At 43.1% G+C, this 24,474-nt stretch overlaps 1 protein-coding gene across 4 annotated transcripts in view; it reads left to right on the forward strand.

Moving 5' to 3' along the window:
* The window catches only part of PRIM2 (DNA primase subunit 2), a 1,404,979-nt gene that overhangs the window by 1,060,614 nt on the left and 319,891 nt on the right, over positions 1-24,474 (forward strand). For all 4 annotated transcript variants that reach the window (XM_069606178.1, XM_069606180.1, XM_069606181.1 and 1 more), the window contains one exon: positions 861-987. In XM_069606178.1, the coding sequence (XP_069462279.1) occupies positions 861-987 (127 nt within the window). The remainder of the gene's footprint in view (positions 1-860; positions 988-24,474) is intronic.

Below are 24,474 nucleotides of genomic sequence, written 5' to 3' on the forward strand. Positions count from 1 at the left end.
AAGACACCATCCAGGGCTATTAAGGCCTACATATGTGAATCAAAATTCCGTATTAACTTAATTTTGCTGCATTTATTGGGCTACTCTTAAGGACGAATGTTGGAGGATGTGGTGTTGGTGCGCAGTCTGGTCATGGAAGGTGATGAGTAAGTAGTCGGACCAGGGAAGGTGAAATGGCAATTCTATTTTTAAGACCTCGGGGTAGCTCAATATGCTGTGAAGAGTTGTGTAATGTAGTTAAAGGTGGAGCACTTCCACATTGCTGAAGAGGGAGCAGGGCAATGGTTTGGTTCGAAAGTCAAACAAAATGCTAGTCACCCAGAAAAGTAAGGCCGGTGTCGAGCAATGCTTCACAATCAGGGGCTCAGACGGAAGTGTCTGTGTTCACCTCTGTGCTGCCTCCAGCCCTCTTAGGTTGTTGACAACAGTGATTTTGTTGACCACAGGAGTGGCGATACCATAGAAAGTGCTATGGATATATATGTTGTAAAAGGTATGGGTATATTTAGCTTTTAAGCCTCCCTTGTATCCAAGTCCTTGTTTGGAAAATGCTTTTCTCCCCAGGACTACCTACATCAAGTTGATGCGGGTTGCTACAGTACTTCATGTATGTAATAGTGACAAGGTAAAGATCTAGAGTTAATTATTCTTGCAATGTGGCAAACAATTATTGGTATGTGATATTTGCTAAAGCTAGAACATACCAATCAACTCTCCAGTGTCTCAAGCGGATGCATGCTTTGTGGACTGTAGGTAAATTCTGGCATTTTCTTTATTTAAATAGTGGCAGGCACAGGGGATGTTTTCATGCAATTGTTGAAATCCAATCTCATTCAGCCGAATATGCTTCTCCTTTTCAGTTCGACAAAACATATTCCTACTCCATTCGTCACAATTATGGAAAGGAAGGAAAGAGGACAGATTATACACCATACAGTTGTATGAAAATTATTCTGACTAACCCGCCGAGCCAAGGAGACTTTCATGGTGAGTGCCTGCAAGAGGGCTGTGTAAAAGAAACTGTCAATTGGTGGATTAAATAAATTGTTTACCGCAGCATTTCTGAAGCTTTTTCCAATTGTCAGTCTAACCTATTTCTGTCACTCTTACTGCCATTTGCTTTATTGCAAAAGTCAAGCAAGCAAAATTAAAGTTGCACTTTCTTATTAAAACTTTTTTATAACCAGCGTGCAGAGCTTGTTCTAAATTCTCTTAAGATAAATGTATGTACATTCAACATGTGTACGATTAGAAAGTAATTGAAGGTTTACTCAAGGAAAAACAATACATATTGATTACCTAACCAAGAGAATTATCATATTTCAATTGTCTCTTCTGCGTGACTGGAAGAGATTAATTTTTTTATTGTAAAACGTTTTACTTTGGCTCACCATGGCAGTTCTAGATTTCTTTTTTGATAGTTTTCTATATTTTTGATCCTGCCAGAACAGTACTCTGTGCTGCTCGCTGTTAGCAAATATATTGCTTTCCGTTAACTGATATACTGGTGTTGGATGCCACAAGGGTGGTCCTCCCCTTTTAGGATGGCTTTACTGGAGCTGGTGCTTTAACTCTGAGTGAGAAGCCCTCTGCTACACCCCCAGTATATAAAAAGGCTGTGAAAAACATAGACCTGCTCTTGTGTATCCCATCTTCATCACTATTCATGAATGTATAGGATGGGGACAACTGGTATTGCCTTTTAGAGTGGGGACATACGTGATCTATCAAGTCATAGTTTACATGGACAGAATTTAAGTTATTGATTACAATACATGTATATCTTTTTTATTCAAAAGGACTATAAATCAATGTCACTATCTGGTCTCACAGGGACCTTTTTGCTGTGCCCCAACCATGGAGACATTTACTGCTCGTTCACCACACAAACTGATTAACAAACAATTGGAAGACTTCACTTAAACATCATTATTATTATTTTCATAGATACTTTTATAAAAATACAGATGAAAACTAGAACCAATTTTTCCCATGCACATTAAATGAAATGGCATACATGTATCACAAAAAGGCTTGGATACAGAGTGAACACTAGAGCAATTATATTAGTGTCTCACACTGTATTTCTCAGTGTGTTTAGAGTAGTGGTGTTTCTTGTGTCTTCAAGGCTTTAAGTCAACTTTCTTGCGATATCACCCAATTTCGAATACATCCAAAAGGTAATGTTGACAATGGTTTTGGCAGGTCCAATCATTTTACATAAACGGTGAGGCAGCAAGTTCCTGCCCACTTAAATAACCAGTTCATATATAATTCCACATTACTCATCCCTTTTATGAGTTGGTCATGGAAACATTGAGTGAAATGTTAACATCTAATGGTTTTCTTGACAAGCCCCCCAGGCAGAGAACCAAAGTAATTCGGGCTTCTTGGGAGGGAAGGAGTTTTTCTTGACACCATTCATCTTTAGGCAGTTAGTACTTTGTGCACTGTTTAGTAGTATTTATGCATCCTATATAGAGGTGTACCGAATAGTCTATTTAGTATTCAGCCGAATACCGAATAGTCAGACAAGTATTTGTCCGGAGCCGAATACAAAGCCGTATAGTTGCCTTTTCAATAAAGTTATATAGACAAAAAAACACGTTGTAAATTAAAAACACACTTTAAAATATGTATATCCATTCTTTATTGCATTTCTTTTCTTGTCTACTGAAGATGTTTGTGTAAACCATGAAAAGAATACATTATCAGAAAATAAACTGTTCAATAACAGCACAGTTTGTATTTTTGTGCATTCATAGGTGTTGCTTGTTGGGCAGGGCCCAAGTAACTAAGACTAGCCAAACATTCTAGTATTCATCTATGCAATAACTGTGAGGGGAGACTGGGATGTGTCTACTTGTACTTTCAAATGTTCCTTTTGGGACCTGCCCATCTTTAGCCTTCTGGCTCCAGGAAGGCACTGAAACGCAAAATGAGTGATTACATCAATTAACCCCCTGCTGATGGCTGAAGTACTGAGTACTAACCACTGGGATGCTAAAGCCATCCTTTCTACCTGTTGTAATTAGTGGGGATGAGGCATTTGAAGAAAGTCTTCATTAATGCATAGTATTTTTCTTTCCTCTTGGGTGGGGTATGTGTATGGTGTTTTGGGGCATGATAAAATACACCAGACACAAACATATAGCGGAATGTGGAGTCCCCTCTGGTTCTTGGCTGACCCTATAGGGAAGGGACATTGCTAATCTTTAGGTCTTTAATTAGCATGTGAATGTGTATTACCCACTGAGCCATCTTACTTGCTCTATAACATTGGGCGGCAGGCTGAATAGAGTTCTTTACTGCAGGCACGCTACTTCCTGGGCTATTTTACTCAGGGTTTGGAATTTACTAGGATTGATGCAAAAATCCTCTTAATTATATCATTTGAATTGGGAATTGGTGGGATTGGAACCTGAAACGTTCTGATTCCTCACACTGGTCATTAGCAAATCAATGAGCCCCTAAAGAAAATACCATTTTCCAATAGTGACTTCAGAAAGTATTGTTTCAGCTCAATGGCTTTCAACTGCAAAATAAAGGGGGGAACCAGAGATACATTAAAATATTGAGAGTTTTGCTTCTGGTCACCCCTCCCCAGCAAACCACCAGATGAAGGTCTGTCTGTCCAGCAAATGAAGGGAAGGGACTTTGTTTGCACTTTCATACCTTTGCTTTGCCTATACTCATTCAAAGAAGTAACAGCAGCATGTCTTTAATGATCCTTTTAAAGGATCAGCATGACATGTCTGAATGATTCCAGGCACTCAGTCATAACAGTACTTAATGTATTTTGTTGGGGAAACTATTAAGCTTCGAAGTATTTGGCCAAAGCCAAATATCTAATATTCAGCCAGAATTTGGCTGAATACTTAATTGAAACCAAATTTCGGTACACCCCTAATCCTATGAGATGTAGCTAATGAAGATGCTCAACAATTCCCAGACTATGTAAAAAATTCATACTGAAGCTGATCTCTGAATTGGTGCTGTGATTTACATTTCCAAATTGTGATTTGTTACTATTGATTGCCTAGGCAAGTCAATGGGCACAGGTGTACCAGGTGCCACTCTTGGAATCTTAACTTTGGATTTTCTTTGGGACCAAAGCTAATGAATCCCTTGAGATATGATATTCAGAGCTGCAGCCAAACACACTTTCAGTCTTCTCCTGCGCCTCAGAAATGTTTCCATTCAGATCTTGATCTTTCCAACATAATCCTTTGCATGTGCTCTGCCGCAGCAGCTTCTCTAGAAGAAAGTGATCTTCAGCAAAGGTACAAATCCCACTCATTGGCATTGATCAATTGGTACTCCCGTACCCTCGCACATTTCTGCCCCCTTTAATGAGGAGAGATGTCTTCCTCTGTCACCTGTGGGGGGGATCAGGATTTGAACATTCTTTGAGTGGGAACAGATTGCCTTAGAGCAATTCATCATGGAGATTGTTTAGTCAGTCTTGCTTCAGGACCTGAACCTCTCCTTCAATCCTCCCTCTCTGAAATCCATGCAGCACAAAGGTTTGGCCCAGTAGGTTTAAAAAGCTCCTACCAATGGTGAAATCAACCGGGTTCCATTTTAGAAGCTAGTAACATGATGATATCGAAGCTACTTCTTGTATGCATATCTTAGATCTTACCATGCTAGTTTGTGAAGAAAGAAAAGTTAAAAACATTGACGTGACCTTGGCTAAGATTCTCTGAGCCCTCTCAGAAGACGACTGGCCGGCGTTATTAGACCTTGAGCCTGTGTAATTGCTCATACACATCTGCAGTGTCAAAGGAGGGAGCAGCACTACCATTTTAACCTATATGCCATTTGGATTAAGTTCAGTGCTGTAGATCTTGACGTAAAGTCTGGCTGTGGAAGTGACTGCAAATGAGGGGGAGCAGTCAGATCTTTCAGTATTTGGATGACTAGATCAAGGCCCCATTTTCTCATCTTGAAGATTTGCTCTACAATACTGGAAGATGTGCATGCTTCCATCACCTTTTGGGATTCTCTTTGAATTTAATGGAGCTCCATTTGTGGTCTTCAAACAGGACTGAATTCAAAGGAGCAGTCTAGACACTCACTCAAAAGGCCTTTAGTGTCAGGAATTGTCCCTCTCCCTCCTAGGTTTTAGGACCTCATGTATGTTTGTTATTGGGGTGAGGATGCAAGTGTAACCCAGACAGTGTGACTGCAATGGTTGCAGTTCTGGGAAGTTTTGGATAATCTCAGTACGCTTGGAGTCAGAATGCGACATCTGCAACCTTTCCTGAGGCAAACCGTTTTGGCAACCATGGGTCGGTCCTCTGATGATGGTTCCTCTCTTTATTTGGAAAGCTAATCTGTCTGGCCTTTCAAAGCTTGAACGGTGTCCTCATCAACCTTTTGAAAAAGAGCCTTCAAGCTATCTTATAATACAAGCGAGGCCCCTGAGAAGATAAAGGAGCCTCATGTTGAAGAGCTATGTAGCTTTTTGTACTGCACTTGCAGGAATAAAGTTACTCTTTAGGTTACGCTTGGTACGCAGTGGAAATGCACACCAGCCATCGGCTTTCATTCTTGCTCCCGTCCCAACTGATATTCATAGGACACCGTAAGGAAGGCATGTTATCAAAGTAAGACAGACACAAGTGATCACAGTTCAAGGGTGTTTATTAAACTGTAAAAATGGCTGAGATAAACGCTTAATCTAAACCTAAATCTAAGATATGAGTAAGCTACAACCAGCAAATATTAATACAGCCCTAGTGGAGTCTAATCAAATATAAAGGGCCTATACTAAGAAAAACCTATTGCCAGTCCATACCTCTAAATACAAAATAGTGTGGGATAATGTTCACAAAGAAGTGTCCTCAAAAGGATAAATCAGGTTGTTATAGCCCTTCCACACGTTTGAAGCACGGGACAAGGTGGGACTTTCTAGCAAAGCACACTTCTGGCCTTCTCTGGCCCGAGCTCACAGTTCCTTTTCCAATATCAGGAACATCTGTGCCCAAGTCTCTGTATGCAAAGTCTCTTGCTTCAGGGGGCCTGATGCATCACAAAAACAAACACAAGTTTCTTCTGTTTATCTTCACGTCAGGTAATTACTCTTCACCCAAGGATCCCCCTCAGCTGGGCTCCGATCCCTTTCGCAAAGTCAGCCTCCCTCAATCGGGCTCAGACCAACAACTCACTGTGGACACCCCTCAGTCGGGTTCACGTTCGTCACCACAATGCAGTTGACTTAGCTTTTCAATTTACCATGTGTCAAAGACTTTCGACTGTACAAGGGGTTTTGCCTTAATCCTTGTATGACCACTCAGACATTTCTCGCTGGCCTCCCCTGGGGCCTCTTCGTTCTTGTTGTTTTATCAGTTCAACATTGTGGGGTACATTTAATGCCGAAGGCAGAACACCCGTACAAATAAAACTGCATTTCAGCAGTCACCCAAAAATGGCTGTGCTTTGGTCTGCTGAGCATATATGGGGTGAGAGTTGAACACAGCCACCCCAAGAATAGCTGCATTTTGTTGTCATGCAGGTGAATCCAGAGAAAACCACTCAAATTCAGAATGGCTGTGCATTGCTGTTCTGTCATTTAAACATTCAAGGCTGCACAGGAAAATGACCTACATTTAAAACGGCATCGCACTAGTGCTACTTTCATTTTTAACATCACACAGTTTGTTCTATTAAAACACAGCCCTGTCCGTGTATTTCTTTTTGATCACCATCAAATAAGGCCATCCCTCTTGTTTCATCAGTAAAGTTCATGAAAAGCATAAGAATTCTGCTTCAAGTCTGCACGTCTTGGATTTACTTTTTGAAATAAACCAACACACGCAAAGTACTTCAAAGAAAAAATGCTCTCTTGCCTCGTGTCATTTACCAATAAACCATTTCAAGCATATCTCTTAGTCCAGCAACTGACCAGACCTATAAAAAGTCTTTCAGAAAGTAAAATGCAAAGGAAGCTGTGTGCGGAAAAACTGCATTAAATGAAATTAACATGAGAAAAAAGAACACGAGTAAATCTGCTTTTGCAAAGCAGAAAATGTGATATAATACTGTAGCTCGCACAGAAACACAATTGTACATGTGGGGCGAGGGGCTGCAAAGATATTTATATTGTTCTCGGTTTTCCCCCCAAAAGACAAATCATTCTGGCTGAGGCCCAGGAATTTCTGTCAAACCAGTTTGGGAGAAAGGCTAATTTCGCACCTACCAGTGACTAAGGCTGCAATGGCATGTGCCCTGTTCTTATTGACCTGACAGTGTGATAATTACAGGTTCTCCCGGACTACCAGGCAGAACTGCTACCAAGGACAAAGGATGGGGATGAAGCCCTGTGTTTTGGAGGTGGGATTTCCTCTACATTCAAACTGGAGGACTTCAAAGGGGAGTCATGGAAACACTTGTGCAAGCTGACCCAGAGGAGCCAATTTGGTTTGTGGGGGTGGCAGCGCCACCCACATCTTTGGCAAATCCACCTCATTGACAATGCAGGACATTTATACTTTAAGACATTTTTCCCCGCAATCTGCATAAGCACTAATGTGATATTATGACAGTTTTAATGTGATTTTTGCACAAGCACAATAAGACTATGTGCATCTTTCTGGCACGTGGGGAACTGAAACGGCAGGAGAAATGCATTTCTGGGGGAAGCATAAATGGCACAGATATTAAACTTGGTGAAACTTTGCCAAATACTGTTATGCATATGTGTAGCCATTTGCAGGATTTTAGATAATGTTCTCCTGAAAATGGCGAAATTGAGCCCAAGGACGAGGCAACATCACACAGAATTGGCACTTGAACCGGCATATTCCTTGTGAAATATGGGATCTGCCCATCTGATTTTTATGATGGTGACTATTGTAAATATGAGGTTTTGTTCCGTAACCCATTTTTGTGAAAAATAGGCCTGTGAGACAAAGTTAGTCATAAAAGTACACACACACACACATAAGGTGAGGTCACTTCCCTTGTACCAATCAGCTCAGAGGGAGGAGGTAACCCCAGTAGCCTGGTCTAGCCCATTCAGGGGGTAAATCCAGGGTACGTCCGCCCAGATTGTAAACATTCTCTGTCATTCTGCCTATATAAGGGGTAGACAGGGAGACGCAGGGAGATTCATAATTCACCGTGCAAGATTCCGAGACTCCAGAACCAGGTCCAGAGGCAGCTGATCGCATCCAGAACCACATTTATCCCAATAATCCAGGGAGAAAGATGGAAAGGCAGCTCATCCATTTAGGAGAATTCAGTGACCAGACTCTCTGCCCAGCTGACCCATCCCGCTGTCCACAGTGACCAGATTTTGCCAAGCTGTTCACCACCAGGAGAGCCCAGCTGACCCAGTAACCAGATCTCTTGACCCCGCTGCCCGTGACTAGATCTGTGGCCCTGCCGTCTACAGACCCTGCTGCCTGTCCAAATTACCAAACCCAGACTTGCTTTGTAAGTATTCCATCACTCAGTACCCAAAAATTGCATATCCCGCACTTCTACCTTGCTTCCTATTCAAATCCCATAAAAACCCTAGTCATTTCCAAAATTGCCAGTATCCTCTGTTCACCCTTTCCATAGAAGAATCTGTAAGTCCATATCGGTTAGCATATTTCTTTTCTTGATTTCCTTCAGTTACCTCTGTAAGTCCCTAGTATCATTTGGAATAAATCCACTAATTTCCCTATCCAGAGATTCACAGTGAGTTGGTTGTAATTCGAACTCGGCTTCCTCATGACAAGTGCCTTTCTTTAACAATTAGTCTTTAAAATATAGTCTCCGTCGAACTAATCTTTGTGCTAACAAAACCGATTTTGGCTGTGTATTTTGCTTTCTTTAAAATCCGACTTGTATTTCCCATAATAAAAACCCATACTATTATCCTTTGAGTCATCCCTTCTCTCTTCGTTTCCCATCCCAAAAACAGATTTCCGATTTTGATTGCTAAGCCCATTTTCTTAGCTGTTTGCCATTGTAAAGGCTGTGTGAAATAAGAAATTGTAATTCTGCCACGTGTGATTTTTGTTGCATTATTTTCCTCCCAAAAGTCGATTTCCTCACCTATGTTCACGTTGCTTTAGTGCCCTGCTCAGTAGCCTGTAGGCTTAATTGTCTCTTTAGCCACACAAATGTCTGTCCTATCTATCCTACCGCACGTGTAAACTGATTAACAAGTGCAAGCCAAGTATGCTATTTTGCCCATTTTGAAGGTTTTCATTTTCTTCTTTGACCTCCTATTCTGGATTGGGGGGTCGAATTTACAATCCGATTTTCCCCTCTTCATTCTGACTCCTTGCCACTGCTTTCCATCCACACAGAACTTAAGGTTTATGTAGATATCAGAAAGGTAAATAAATTGTATTATGACATTTTGCATTATATTGTCACCACACTGTGGTGGCTGCTGCCCTAAATTTTGTTTTGCTCTGATTTTCATTTGAATTCTAAAAATAAATAAATATTTCTTTGTTACACACCAGCATAGTTCATGGTCTATTGCAACATGGGGTGTATTTTAAGGTGGGTGCGAGACAGGTTGGGTGCCTCTTCAAGAAAGAATCCAGGGTTCAAATAAAAATAAAAAGGCATGTTTTATTTTGTGCCACCTTCAGTGCCATTGGAAGACGTCTCTGGCTGGAGTGTGCCATGTCATAAAATCAGTTACAACATGTCCTCCTTGTTCAGGAGCAGGGCATTCGTTAAGAGTCTTTCGAATGAGCGCCCACGCAGCGGTGGACCACTCTAACCCTAATACCTCAGTTGTTATCAAAATGCCATTGTCTAGTATCTTCTTTTCTTTACATAAATGTTGCCACTGCCTCGAGCTTAACACAGTCCGGTCTACTATCGGTTTCTTCTGACTCACCCGCTGTGCTTAACTCTTTGGCTTTTCTCCGACTGCAGTCAAGGACCGTACCACAGCGGCAAGCTCATTTCCCCACCATGGCTAACAGTTCCGGAGGGCCCTGTGTACCGTTGACATGTGCAACACCAATCGTTAAGCTGCAATTCACGGTCTTACTGTTCCTTTATCGAAGGCTTTGCAGGCCTGGGTTGAAAAGGGCAAGGGTAATTCCCTCCTTGTCATCCTTCCGGTTTCCTCCGCCTTTCTCCATCGTTTGAAGTGCCATCTCGGAATAGCTGCTTCCTCATAGTGTGCTCTCATGCTCCGCCTTTTATCCCTGTGGGGAAGGGAAAGGGCCGTCGGGTGTGCGCAGTTATCAGCATTTGCCTGACTCTTGTGTTGGGACATGTCAGGTAAACGACTCTGGTGTTAGTCTGTTGTCTTTCACGGTGTGAGAAAGTTTCTGTAGGAAAGGGGGAAGGAGTTAGAGCTTTTAAATATCCTACGAGGTAGGATGGGGTAAAGGGGTTATAAGGAAGGGGGTACTGCATCTCATCCGTCGGTGTCCCACTTTGCGAAGACCCTTATCCAGGTGATCCTCCTGCACTGGTCCACCCCCTGGAACTGGTTCCAATAGCGATGGCCATGTCCTGGCCACCTGGATGACAGATCCCTGGGGACTAGCGGGTGAGACACATTCAGGTTTCTCACAACACTTACATGCATTGTATACCCAATATACCCAATATACCCATTCACTCTGTAAACACAAACATTCTACTACCATGCACATATAGCCAGACGGACCACACACAACTCTTCAGTACATGACATCTAAAGCCAGTCACACCACTCAATGCTGAATTTCCCCCCTGTATAGGCTAGGTACATGGCTGCTGATTCTGACCAGTACCACTGCAATGAATTACATCAACAAGTGGAGTAGTGAATGCGCATCCCTATCCCACATCCCCTCACCCCATTCATAGAGCTTGCTCGTTCTGGGCCCCTAAAGAGCAGGTCTCCTTTATAGTGTGCAAAATGGCATCCAAAGGTGGATTCTCTAAGCAGATAGGCCCCTTTCCACGAGTGGCAATTTGGACAAATACTTGTAGCCACCAGATAGTTCAGCACCAGGTGTTCAGTATCTGCACACCACTCTGAGCTGGCATGCGACTCCTAGTTAAACCTCACTTCAAGCTGCATTCCCTGCCCGTCACAGTTGAACATTTTCAACTGGTGCATGACAAGAGGCCAGATTGAACTTGAAGTGGTTTTAGTGGAAGGGGGAAGCAATAGATTCTAAGCAAAACTCAAACACAGGTGGCCATATTGACTTCCACTTTACAGTAAGCCATATTACACACTTGAATTCATCGTCCTACCATTGGTGGGTGGTATTATAAGTATTGGTTGTCAATGTGATTTTCTGTTGTTGTGAACAAAACCCTGTAGAGGAAAGATATTGCAGAGGTAGCCCTACACCATTAGTGGCAAGTAACACAGGCTGCTTTCACCTAGCATTTCATGGCACCTCGAGCAGCCATGGACCCTATTAGCTGTCATTTGCTGAATCAGGGTTATTTGTTCAGGCCAGTTAATGGCACATTGCTGGAAATCTAACACATCAGTATAACTTGGCAAACTCGCATGGAAAGAAGCCAGGGAGCCCCAGACGGTTGTGGGTAATGACCCATAATCTGCTACCTCTGAAGAGCAATCGGACCTCAGTGAAGTGTTGTTGTTTTAACCCCATCCATCTCTTTCCGACATCCAGGTCGTTTTTCACACACCAACTCAAGATGGTTCCCCTGTGTACATGCTGAACCGCGGTTGCATTCACGTAGCACAGTAAGTAGTGCACAGTGAGCGACACGGTCCTGTACGCTACAGGGCTTCATTGGCATATTGCGGGTCACATGCTCTGCCCTTGTGTCAAAGACAAATTGATCACCTAGGGCAGACTCGACCACACAGCTCAGCAAAGAGAGGTTAGCTAAGAATTATGCTTCTTTGCCTCTTCTAGATACTTAGCCTCCCCTCCATTCAACCTCATTCCTCCAAGCTGAAGACTGTATCTGAGAGGGCCTTTTCAAATGTTATTTTCCTTGCTTCCCTTCCACCCTCCATGGCGCAGTCTCTCCCATCCCCCTTAAATTCACACCTACTCGCAGCTGTGAATTACCAATTTCTTCACTCCCTTAAGTGCACCTATCCATACCCTTACTATTCAGCAGCCTAAATGTTGAGTGTTAACTCCACACCAAGGCACCAGGCTTCACCCAACTTCTCTCTGCCTTGTACCAAAAGCCCTTTCAGCATCCGTTAGCTTTACCAACTACTGAACTGATATTTTGCGGCCTTCCTCATGATTTTGCAACCATTATGAGCCTGATAACTACCCTGCCTGCAGCCTTCCTATAAGCTACCAGACTTATCTTGGGAAACACCAACCACAGCTTACTGGGTCTCATCTCTCAAGGCTACCTAGATGAGAACATTTTGCCATCATGCGCAAACTGCTGTTTGGATGCACGTACAGGTATTACCCAAGTTGACCAGGGCTGATTTGATTGTGGCCGATTTGAACTAATTTAGGGAGTTTTTTTATTTACCGCAAATATATGTGGGTGGTGGGTTTGGGTTAATAAATATAGGGAGCTTTGGTAGGGTGCCCCAGGGGTGGGGGTCTCCCCCCCACATATTTTTGCAGTAAAAACGAAATAATTCAATCAAATCGACCACACGCAAATAAATTTAGTGAAACAACCCCAATCCGCACGTACAGCGTCCCATCAAGGCAAAGGGGTTCAGGTTCAGCAAAACCTATTGGAGAACAACATTATGGAAGCAGAGCCCCGCAGACAAAATATACATTGCATTAGTTGGGTATGACGCACATTAGATACCCACATGTAGCAACACAGAAAGAGCAAAAGATGTATTCATGTTGTGGTTGCAGAGGTTATAGTCAGTGCAGCATTAAAGTGCCCGTGTTTAGTTGATATAATGTAGTGACGTAGGGTAGCGTGATGTGCAGGAAGGAGGGAAATAAGCGCAAAATGGAGTCAGCAAGCTAGTATGGTAATAGCAAGGTCAGTTTGTCAAATAGACAGAAGTAACAGCATTTTAGATGTATGGCCTAATCCACGATGAACAGATGAAAATACAGGCCTTGTTGTGAGCTGTGGCTCGGTTAGTTCATCTCTGAAAACAAATTCCCTTTCCCCAGGAGAGAAGCCGATGTCAGAAGCACCCATGGTGCACAGATAAGCACTAATTGCATCCAGCAGCGGGACCTGAATGTGATGGGAATCAAATGTTAGTTGGTAAATGAGCAGGAAGGGTTGCGCCCTTTGAAAGATACATTCATGGGAATAGGGTGTGAGGACTCAGCAGTGCCAATGAGCCAGGCAAAGATTTAGAACACTACTGCCCTCACCCCGGGACGGCCACCCCATATGAATATGCACCTAGACACACAACATAAGCAAACAAATCCTGGAAATTCAGAATTAAGATCAGTGCCCTGGTCACGTCACTCCTTGGGCACAGGGAGTAGAGGAGATTAGAGGAGAGCCATGTCTGGAATGTCTTATTATTTGGGACAGGAGTATGTAAGGGGTCAGAAATGTGAGGTGGACAAGTAGATAGGTTTTTCAGAAGTAGCCATTTTATTAAACAATACGGGTATGAAAAATGCCTCACTTTCCGTAACCCCAAGAGAATTTTCCTACCTATTAAACTAAAACTAAAGGAAAAAACTCTAATAAAAGGAATCTGTCCCTCACACCTATACATACAACAAAATCATACAGGTATCATAAGGCCATTCAAGTTCACCAAAATAACACTTATATTTAAACATAAACTTTATAACCGAAGTTCCCCTTCCCCAGGATAAATGCAGGATTTTCCAAGTTCCAATCAAGAAAGTTCTGTTCAATAGCCAAGTTCTGTACCAAAGGCAACGCAAAGTTTCTTTCATTCCATGAGTCATTCACTTGGCATTTAGATTGACTTCCTGGTCCACTAACCACTAATCGGTCCTTACTTGGTATTCTCGCCTATCAAGATAAAACTCCTACCGCTGCTACTCTGTGGTGATGCTAGCTTCCACCTTTAGAAAAGTCTTTGACTTTCAACAACCTTGATATTCACAACTTCTTTCATAAGGATGCTGTTCCATGGATGTGTTTGCCACATGCAACGCAGGTTCTGTTTCTCTCCCCCTTAATGATTTCTACAAGGTAGGGCTTCTCTCCTGCCACCTTCGAGTTCCTACTATCACACCAGTTAACTTCTGGTAATGTTTCTTACTCAAGTTTCTCTGTTTAGGAAAGTTGTTTCCCCTTTTATCTAGAATTGCCCTCCTTTGGCTTAGGCAATACTGGCTATTTTGTTGAAATATTGCCTCCTCTTTACTTTGGCAATGATGGTTATAACCGTGTTCAAATACAGCTCCCTCTTTACTTGGGCAATAATGGCTCCAATCTTCCTCCTCTCCCTTTATCTCAATATGAATATCATGACAAAAATGCTTTGTTTTATTAGATCGATATTCAAAACGGTTGCTTGCAGCCATCAGTCTGCTATGGAGTGCCCCGGGGTCACCTAATGAAGGCCAACTCACCGGTCTTTCCCTGAGCGCCAGTTTGATCTGCTGCAACTTCTTCTGTCAGGTCCTGGGTGTCTGACCGCTGTGATCACATTCCCACGGTCCGCCCCTTTCCGAAAGGGAGCCTCTCTGGCTCCTCACGTAGTTCAGTGAATGCCAATCACCGGAGTAGGATGCCAGACTAGGAGAGCTTCTCTCTCCCACGGGACAGCCAACAACAAAATTGCTTCCCACTGCGCGTCCTCTGCACTTCAAAATCTTGACTTCTCTGAGTCTCTCGGCTCCACGTCCTGCTACAAACACAGCGGCGGCCCAGCGTCTCCTACTTTCATCTTCTGCTACTTCCACAGCTGTCGTTTATTTCTTCTTCTAATGGGCCTGCACCTGAAGGGGCTTTAATCATTTAAAAGTTTTGCTCATGTGTGGTTAATTAGAAACACTAGACTGCATACTACAGTTCTGCACCTCTGAGCTCCTCTCCCTCATCCCAGTACCCAGAGCATTATGGGACTTGAAGTCCCCAGTGCTCTTTTTTTTTTATTTTATTTTTTTTTACATCCAATTCACACTTTAAATGATTTATAAAACATATCTTTAGGGGAGGTTTTTAAAGGAGTGCATTTTTTGGTTTTGATTTTATAGTTCCAAGTTGTACCTTGAAACACCTTTTTCTGTTTAGACGCTTTATAAATACCCAATAAATAAATCCATGGGAGGAATCATAACTATGAGAAGTCATAATATTTATTATCTGATCCTTACATATATCATTCCCCTGTTGACCTTAAAGGTTTTCTCTACTAACAATGTGGGTAATTTTGGGGAGGGAAGCATTACTCTGACAACAATCCAATAGGTATTCCGCTATTATCGAAATCTCATCCTCCAAATAAGATGAATACTACATCTCGCCCAACAGAGTCATCCTATTCCCTTGGTGGCCTTCTCCTCGCAGGTGATCCACCCGGCTAAAACCACCCCCAGGGTTAGGATGAGGTAGGATTAGGTAGGACTATGCAGGATTAATCACAAGGAGCAAAGGTGATGCCAATAAATGTAGTACAAAGTAAGGGGGTGCAGCTTGTGTGTGCCATGACATCTGGGTTAAGGAGGAAGCATGTTGTCTAATCAAACGCAGGATTGGTCCTCGCCCAGGATTTTTGATCACGCCTGGAACTGCAAGGTGCACATCACTTGACGGTCCCAATGTGCGAGCTTATTGATAAGAACCCACCAATCACCAATTGGGTTCATCAGTGATGATGTAATGGACCATATGTCTGGGGAAATGGGGGTAGTGTAGATGTGGCCAATCAGTCAAGGGACTGTAGGGGGGATTGGTATGTTCTATAGGTGGTGCCAGTGAGGGTGGTGGGATTAAGTTGTATTCATTATTAAGCATAGTAATGTTAATTTGCGGTTTTATCGCTATAAAAACTAATGTCCTGAGATAAGACGAGCTCTGTGTCAGTTTGGTTCTACAGAGCAGTTTGAGACGCTTTCTTTGCATGCAATAAACCTTGTTTTCCTTGCAAGAGGTGCAGTGATTATTTTGGTTGTGCGGATTGTTTTTGACTGCAGGTTTTGGGCCGAAATTCCTTTCACTGATCTACCCATCTGCCTCATTACTACCCCCCTTACTCTTGCAGCCTCCCCTAGTTTAACTTCTCCACCCTCACTTTCTATATTTGCCTAATTACTGTAGGTTACTTCAGGTATAATTTGCATGTCTGCTATCATACCTTCCTGTCCAAGCAATATGTTGTCTACGTGGCAGATTATAATAAATGAATAGATTATCCAATGTTATAACTTGCATGTTTCACTTTTCTGCCTGTGCACCACCCCTATTTGCACTTATTCAGCAAAGACAGCAAATCTGCATTCGGTCCATACCTTTCCCACTTGGCTCTCCTGCAGCAGCAAATGCCCCTCCGTGAAGCTCTGTCCCAGCGCATAGTGTTGCAGGCTTGTTCAGATCTCAGAGGCCCCTTCTCGCACTCGCATCTAGATAGGACTTTGAATGCTAGCATGCCCGCGCTTAGATACAACTGTGAACATTAGCCTGCGTCGCATCTACATAGGATTTGATTGAATGATAGCATGCCCGCACTTAGGTGAAACTTGAATGTTAGCATGTGCCACACTTAAAATTGTGAACATTAGCCTGCGTAGCATCTAGATAAGATTGTGAAAGTTAGCATGCCCACACCTAGATAGAATTCCTGAACATTAGCCTGTGTCGCATCTAGATAGGATTGTGAAGGTCAGCAAGTGCTACACTTAGACAAAACTGTGAATGTTAGCATGTTAAATGTCAGATAACCCACTAACCAATATAAGCTCAAACTCAGTGCATACTTTTCTCATTAAAAAATTCACACAGCCATCTCTTACACAACAAGCCGCACCCACTTCACAACACTGCAGCAACACATAAGCCGCACCAGCAGCACACGGGGACTGACAGCGATCCAACACCCGCACCTAAGCTCAGCACCCGGTGTATACTGAGTTGAAGCTGCCAACAGACGCCACTCCCCTCACTATCCTACTCCCCCTTCACCTTACTAACCCATCCCACCTTATCGTTTACAGTTCCGCCAGAGCACCTGGGGACAAACTCCGTTGGTGACGGTGCGTGGCACAAATACCTTTTTAACATTTAACATAACCTCTGACTAAATTCATTGGCCCCGCTTTCCCTACATCAAATAAGCCTCTCTAATATTATGTTGACACCCTCCCCACCTTCCTAAATTGCTTTGTGACCTATTCGTCACTTCTATCTCACTTCTATCTCCCCCAAATTCACAGGGAAAAAATATTAAAAAGATTACTGCCATCTAACACTAACACCCCTTTCAGAGTCAGGAATTGGGATGGTAATGGAAATGAAGGGACCACAGACATCCTTATAGCCGCTGATGACTATTGCAAATAAGACTAATCTGAAAAGCCTACTTTACTGTAGCAAATGAGGTGAACGGAAATGGAGGACTCCTATGGTGTCATTTCATCCCACAGTCTATAAACAAGTTGACAGTTAATTCCTACCAAACTAGTACACTTAAAATCCAGACTAAAAATTGTCACTCCTATCGTTCAATCAGGAACTCCCACACCACAGTGCAAATATTGATCATATACCCTCTCAAAACATACAAAAGGCCAGAAAAACCTAACACACAGCTTTTCGGTCTACCATGCAACCCTTTAGGATTCCTTTGTTACAGCCAGTTTAGACATCCAGTCACCAAAGCTACAATATGCTCATCCAATCACCACAATGTCTGTTAACTCTGATCGGAATTTGAGAATCACTTACCCACCTAGACCATAATAACCCGAAAGAAGAATCTTAAATCCCCATATCCGTAACCTACAGACCTGCTAATTAAAGGGGAGCCTGTAATTCCTTTGTCATACAAACCCAAAATATTAAACACCATTTACATAGAACCTTAATCCAGAATAAACAACCCATGAACCTCAATTAAAACCCAACTAAGCACGAGTAACAGTGAACACTAGGTCAGCCATTAAACATGACATCCATCAGCCCATCGAAGATAATAACACATGACTACTCAGAATAATGGAAAATGGTCATGTGGTACTCTCTCCTTCCAGATGGGCTCAACATATAAACTTTAAAAAAAAATGCATTTGATGAAACCTACAGGATTCTTTTACAAGTCCCACAACCTTCCTTGGGCTTCCTCCTCTCTAGCCCAGGTGTCCCTGCAATCCAAGGTTCAGATGGAATACTAGATATTGGTAATCCCTCTACGGGAGGGGGAGTGACCTCTAACTGGCCCATAGAATCAGAGCTCAACCTCGAGTACTTTAAGACGAGATAGCTGCACCTTGAGGTGGATGGGGTGCGGGATTCTCTTACTCCAACACCAATCAATAAGGACAACTCAATGGTTTGGCAAAGGGGAGTCTGTTTAATGACAAGTACAAAAACTGAGAAACATGGAAATCAACAGCGCTGCGATCGCCCGTCTCGCTGCAACTCGACAATCTTCATTCAAACAGCAATAGTTATAGTAAATATTTGTCATCATTGACGTGTAACACTCAAGTTTGTCATGCAATTCTATCGGTTGGAAAAGGTATCTTAAGTCTAGGTGCTATATCAGTATATGGTAACAGAGTGTGGGGACTGGATAACTCTTATCGGGTGGGCGTCTACGCCCTTCCCTCTAAATTACTCATGCAAAACATCATTAAAAGTACGACGTCTCATTGGTTCTACTATCTATAGGACCGTAGATTATTTGGGCCACTGCGATTGGGCTGGCTACAACCCTAAGTGTAAATTTCCACTTTAATTAGCAGCATGCAGTATGGTCACCCAGGTGCAGTATGCCCCAGGATGCACCCTTGCATCTATCAGTGCTTTAGGGCCATGTGCCAATTAGTTGGCTGAGGTTGGCCTCGAAACTAGCTTTTTGTCAGGAAAAGTTATGGTATCTTCTGCTTTGGGTGACATCAGACGTTGGTACCTCTTCGCGCTCGGCTGGTCACATGTTAGCACACCGTGAATGTGCTTCTTTTTCCTTCTATTTGTGCACCTGCCTGGGCCTCCTTATCTCGACCTTTACGGGGCAGGCTGCTCTGCTCTTATGTTTTGATTCTCCAAAGTTGCTATCCGCCTCCCTCTCTTGGTTTGACCTAGACTTCCCAGGCCCCAGCTGCTTCTTGCCGAGTTTCGATTCAGTCCTCTCTCCTGGCTTTGCACTGGCATACGAATCCTGGCCTGTTCGACCCTTAGTAACCTGGGTTAATTCTGCTTTTGTATAAAGTGGATTTGCACTTATATAATGTGCTTCGTTGAGGTAGATATATAGTTGGCGCTTGCCACTCTATTCTTCTACTAAGCATAGCAAGCAGCACTGTTTTCTTAGCTTCTTGCGTTTCAAGCATATGTACAGGCATTAGCTAGTTGAATATTTTCATCCTGCGTTAGTTTTAATCTCTGTCTGGTTCAACATTGCCTCTCCTAAGTTTATTACATCCTTGTTCAAATAATTTCGTCTGTGTCATCTTTTGGTTGCCGTTTTCTTCAACTGAATGTCTGTCTGGGCCCTTGTGTCGTCATCATTCGTCTTCAATTAAGGCCTTTTGACTTTCTTTTGGGACAGTTTTTAAGTAGTCTTCATTTTGTGTCATTTGCTGGTATGGTTGTCTCAATGGATATCTTACTGTCCAGGTTGTCTGGGGTTTGGCACTTCAATAGGTATTGCTCTTCTGATGGGCACTGGGCAGAGCCCTAGTGCGGCTCTCTGCTAGTTTATTTGCTCATCATATGTCACATATCTTGGTGTGTATATTCCTGGTACTTCAAAATGGGTGGCTGGAGTGCAGGCCATATCTGGGACCTCCTCTACACTCCCCCCTCTGGTCGGTTTATCAACCACTTCTGCTTCCTCCTTTGGATTTGTCTTACTTGGTTCTTCTGTATCCATTTCTTCGTCTTCTGGGTTTGTACATGATGGTGTGAAGGAGTGTCTCTTTGGAGTCCATAGTTTTATCACTCCTTTCAAGTTTCCTGCTGTTTTCACATGTTTGTCTTTATTCCAGGTCAATAGCCGACATTGTCCATTTGGGCTGCAATAGATCCATTTTCCTTCATAATTTCTTTGTTTCCTGGGATAAAGGAACTTTGTTCCTTCTGGCACATATTTGCTGGCCTTCACAAAGTCTCTTATTTCTTTGTCAATTAGGTCTCTGGGCTTCCATCCTGGCTTAATATCGATCATGATCTTCATCCCTATGGCTTTCTTCGCAGTTTTCTGGCATTGCAAGATTATTATCTTGATGACACAAAATCCTAATGGTATCATCAATAGCAGGGCTTCCAGAAACTTGAATATGTCTGCCATCCATTGTGGGACCCATGAGAATAGTGATCCAAACCAGGTGTCATTATCGACTTCGTCAGTTTCATCGATCATCTGGTTCTGTAGGTTTGGCTTCTGTTAAAGTTCCATTTTCCTCATCGTGAGAAGGTATAAATGAGCAACATGATTCTCTGATTTTTGCACAAACACCTCCATCCATTGCTTTGATCATGTCAAGTACATATCTGTTCTGGAGAGTCATGAGGCGGATTGCTCTCAACTCTTCCTTGATCGCATTGAATCCCTTTATCGTCGAGTTGATGGTCTGCAGCAGCTCCCTTCTGGTGATTTGCAACCATTTAGTATTTGCTCCAACCTGGAATTTTGGCATGAGGATTGTCGTGAACACTGATGAGGTGAGGCTGAACAGCCTGTGTTCATATGGGATTGCATCGAATGCTTCTTCTGATTTGGCAGAGAAATAATTCTCTCGCTTCCTTCGGGATACCAGTTCCACAGATCTCCATTTCCTCAGATGAGCATCTGCTTTCGGGAAACTGTCAATATTCGGGTCCCTTTTCGGGATCACTAGTGCTGGAACGTGGACGTTCACTATTGTGCATATGCCTCACCAGTTTTTCAGCAGTCTTATGTTTGCTTTGGATCCACACGCACAATAATGATCCACAATTACTGCAGTTCCGTGAGTCATTCCTGGAGCTTCAAAAATTCGTTCCCAGTTCTGATTCTCTCCCATCTTCCTGCCATTGTTCCTGAATCACAATTTTGGGCTTTCCAGTGGCACTATCTGCAGGGGTCCTCCTCGACCCATGTCAGTAATCTTGTGAGTCTCAGCCATAGAGATTTGCACAACCTCCGAGTTTTCTATTGCTTCCTTGCAGGCTCCAAGGACCATCCATGCTCGGCAGATCACCACTCCTTCTTCCCATCCGTTGGTGGGAAAGCACTGTTCTACAAATCTGCATTTGGCCTCTGTTCTTCCAAATTTGAGCCTCTTCTGGAGTTTTCCCTTGGACGTTCAGTCTCGGGTTTATTTCCCATCTTGTTCCTGCTCCTTTAACTTTTCATACCTGATCACCTGATTCCTAGTATGAGCTCTATTTCTCGTCTTAATGTCATGAACATAATCATCTTCATCGGGGTAATCTGCTTCAGTTGCCCATATCAATGAGGCATCTCTCCCCATGAACTTGCCTCTGGTGTTGCACATTGCTAAATGTGACAGACAATGTGCCGTCGGGACATCTATTTCGACAGCCACGAAGATCTTGGATTTCCCCATGCTGTACGGTAGAAGTGCACAAACGAAGCATTCTCCTTCTGAAGTTTGCCTTCCAACTTCCTTCATGTGCTGGTACCAAATGTTGTTCCCTAGATGTGCTGTGCTGTCCAGGTAGTCATTCAGTTCATTGTTATCTTCATGTAGGCTTCTCTTATCTTCCTGTAGTTTGCTATTACTACATCCCTAAATGCGTCTGTATGGCTTTTTCTTGCTGGAGTACTCGCAGGTATTCTGGTCCACGGTGCAGGTCTCTTTACCTGCATCGATGGGGTAGATGGAGGTTTTGCAGTTCTCTCCTTCTCTTCTTGCATCCTTTTCCTGCCATCTATAAGTGCCTTTATCAACCACCAGCCTATTGCTGGCCCAGTGTACGGCTGTATCGTGGGCCTGGTACTTGTCTCTCACGTTGGACTATGTGTGCTATATAGTACAGCCTCTGTTCTGTTCTTCAGTTCCTCTTGTAGTTTTCTTACTCTGGCTATGTGTGGTAGTAGATCTACCAACATTTGTGTCCTTGCGGAGAGTCCTTCTGTGGTCGCTTCTATTTTCCGCAGGGCATCTGACGGCACGGTTTCTGTTGACTCTCTTAGTTCGTCTCGTTTTTTCTCACCATCTCCTGTGAAAGTTTTTCTGTAGACAGTCTCGTCTTCTCTGTTGCTTTCGTTTGAGGTTCTCTGGTCATTGACACTTGGCCTGCTTCGTGTGTATTCAGTGTGTGTGTGTGTGTGTGTGTGGGTGTCAATGCTTTGTCTTCATGCCTTTCGTGCCGACCCTGCCTCCGGCTTTCCTGCTCATTCATTACCTCAAGTGTATATGTATCACTGCTAATTACATTCATTTTAATTTTATTTAATTTACCATCAGACTTTCTCGGGACTGTAATGACTATATAGGGTCTGGGTGCTTTTGTGGGTTTTATGCTTACATCATCAGGTGGGTGCACTGGAATTGGAACGCTTCGTGCACCAATAAAAAATGCAGTTCTGATCATTAATGACAGTAAAATAATGATAAACACAATGCATAAGTACATTATAGTTCGATAATTAAGGCGGCAGCATTTTATTCCAGAGAAGCGGGGATGGCCCTCTGCTTGTGGGAGGACCAGGTTACTGTTCTGTGCCCCCATCTCGATCATTCGCCAAGTGTCAATGTTATTGTTTCCCCCCGCTCAACATCGTTCCTTGAACAGTTTGTCATAAAGTGCAAGTGCTTCACAAGTGTCCCCCCTCTTGCGGAAGGTAATTGTCTCTTGATGTGGAATGCAGTTCCCTTGCTAGACTATGGAAATAAAATAGATTAGACTAACACTTCAGTGAGTCAATTTTACTGTGCAGGTTCAACAGTGTGTGAGCTCTCGGTTTACTCCTTTAATCTGGTTCAATCCTGTAGCTGTGTTGGGCTCAAGTCAGTATGAAGAAATAGACAAAATGACAACAAATATAACAATTACGGCTCTTGACTTTGCTCCCCCGAACTGTCACTTGGCGGAAAGTTTTTTCAGGATCTCACCAGATAGTCTCTTTGATGGTTGGAAAGTTCCACTTGGAGGATTATTCCATGCAGGAGCATTCCCAATTCTGCAATATTTGATGAATCTCGGATGAATGTGGGGGCGTCAATTTTGATGGGCCTCCCCACTAATTCAAGAAAGTCAGCCACTATGCGGAAAAAGACAATGTGCACCACTTTGCTGTCTTCTAGTAAAAGGGACATTCGTTCTGTCTTGCTGGGTTCAAGATTATAAGTTCTTTCCTTGACGTGAACAATGTTTGCACTGTCCGGACGCATGGAGTGCGACCAATATGCTAATTTTGTTTAACAGACTGCTCAAATGTTCAGTGTTTGCTGGATCTCGAATAAATGTCAATGTGTCTGTGGTTCTTCCGACAACAGATGGGCACTCTTCGATTATGCGAAAGAAAAGTGTATTGATGAGTTCATCTAGTGTCACCTGTGGTGGAAGCATGTCTGTCGTTATCACTGTACTCCGGGAGTACGATGAAGGCTTCCGCAATGACAGTAAGCAGGTGTCTGATTACTTTTTCGTTCTCAGGTTCTTGTAGAAAGTCTGACACACTGGTGACCCCCCTCCCTACCAGTGACGGATATGATACTAATACTAATAAGTGTTAGTAAGTAAGCATTTCCTTTATGATGTCTCTACTGGGGGACACCATAAGTGCTGCCAAACAAAGTCTTGGTACTGGATGACTCGGGATACTGTATTTGCTTTCAATGTTAAAAGTCCTTCATCAAAGTTTGTTATAGTCTTTTCCTCAACTAGGATTAAGTGTGACTTGGTTCAAAGGTTTGTGTCAACAAAACATGCTGTGGCTTATATGCAGAATTTTCTTCTTCACCCTACAACTAGGATGCACAGAGTGTCCGTTTTTTATGTCCTTATCCCCTTTTTTGTTTAGGGGAAATGTCCAATTTAAGCCACAATTTGCAAAAAGGGTTCTTGGTCTTGCTTTACTGCTCATGCATCCTTCCTCGTCCGTCATGGATCTCGTCTGCACGTGCTGTGGTTCTTCCCCGTTGTCTGTAGTCTCTTCGCGGTGGGGTGCAGGCAGGGGGCTTTCTCCAATAAAGGGCTTAATATAATTTTGAAAGATCCATGCTCTCCTGCCCTTTAGCTTCACAGCTGACGGAGTGCAGTCCTCCACGATGAAAGGACCATTGAATCTTGGCTGGTCCCACCTTTTCCTCGTGTGATTCTTCACTAGCACAGTATCTCCAGGGAAGACGAGTGGAACATGTAGACCTTGAACTGAGTCTGTTGCAGTGGCCCCTTTGGTGTTCTGTGCTGCGCTGCACCCTTTGCGTCGTCGTTGCAGCTGGTCTGAAATTACAATAAGGCTGG

This window comes from Ambystoma mexicanum, chromosome 4p (assembly GCF_040938575.1).
Source record: "Ambystoma mexicanum isolate Mex_15411 chromosome 4p, UKY_AmexF1_1, whole genome shotgun sequence".
Classification (NCBI taxonomy): domain Eukaryota; kingdom Metazoa; phylum Chordata; class Amphibia; order Caudata; family Ambystomatidae; genus Ambystoma; species Ambystoma mexicanum.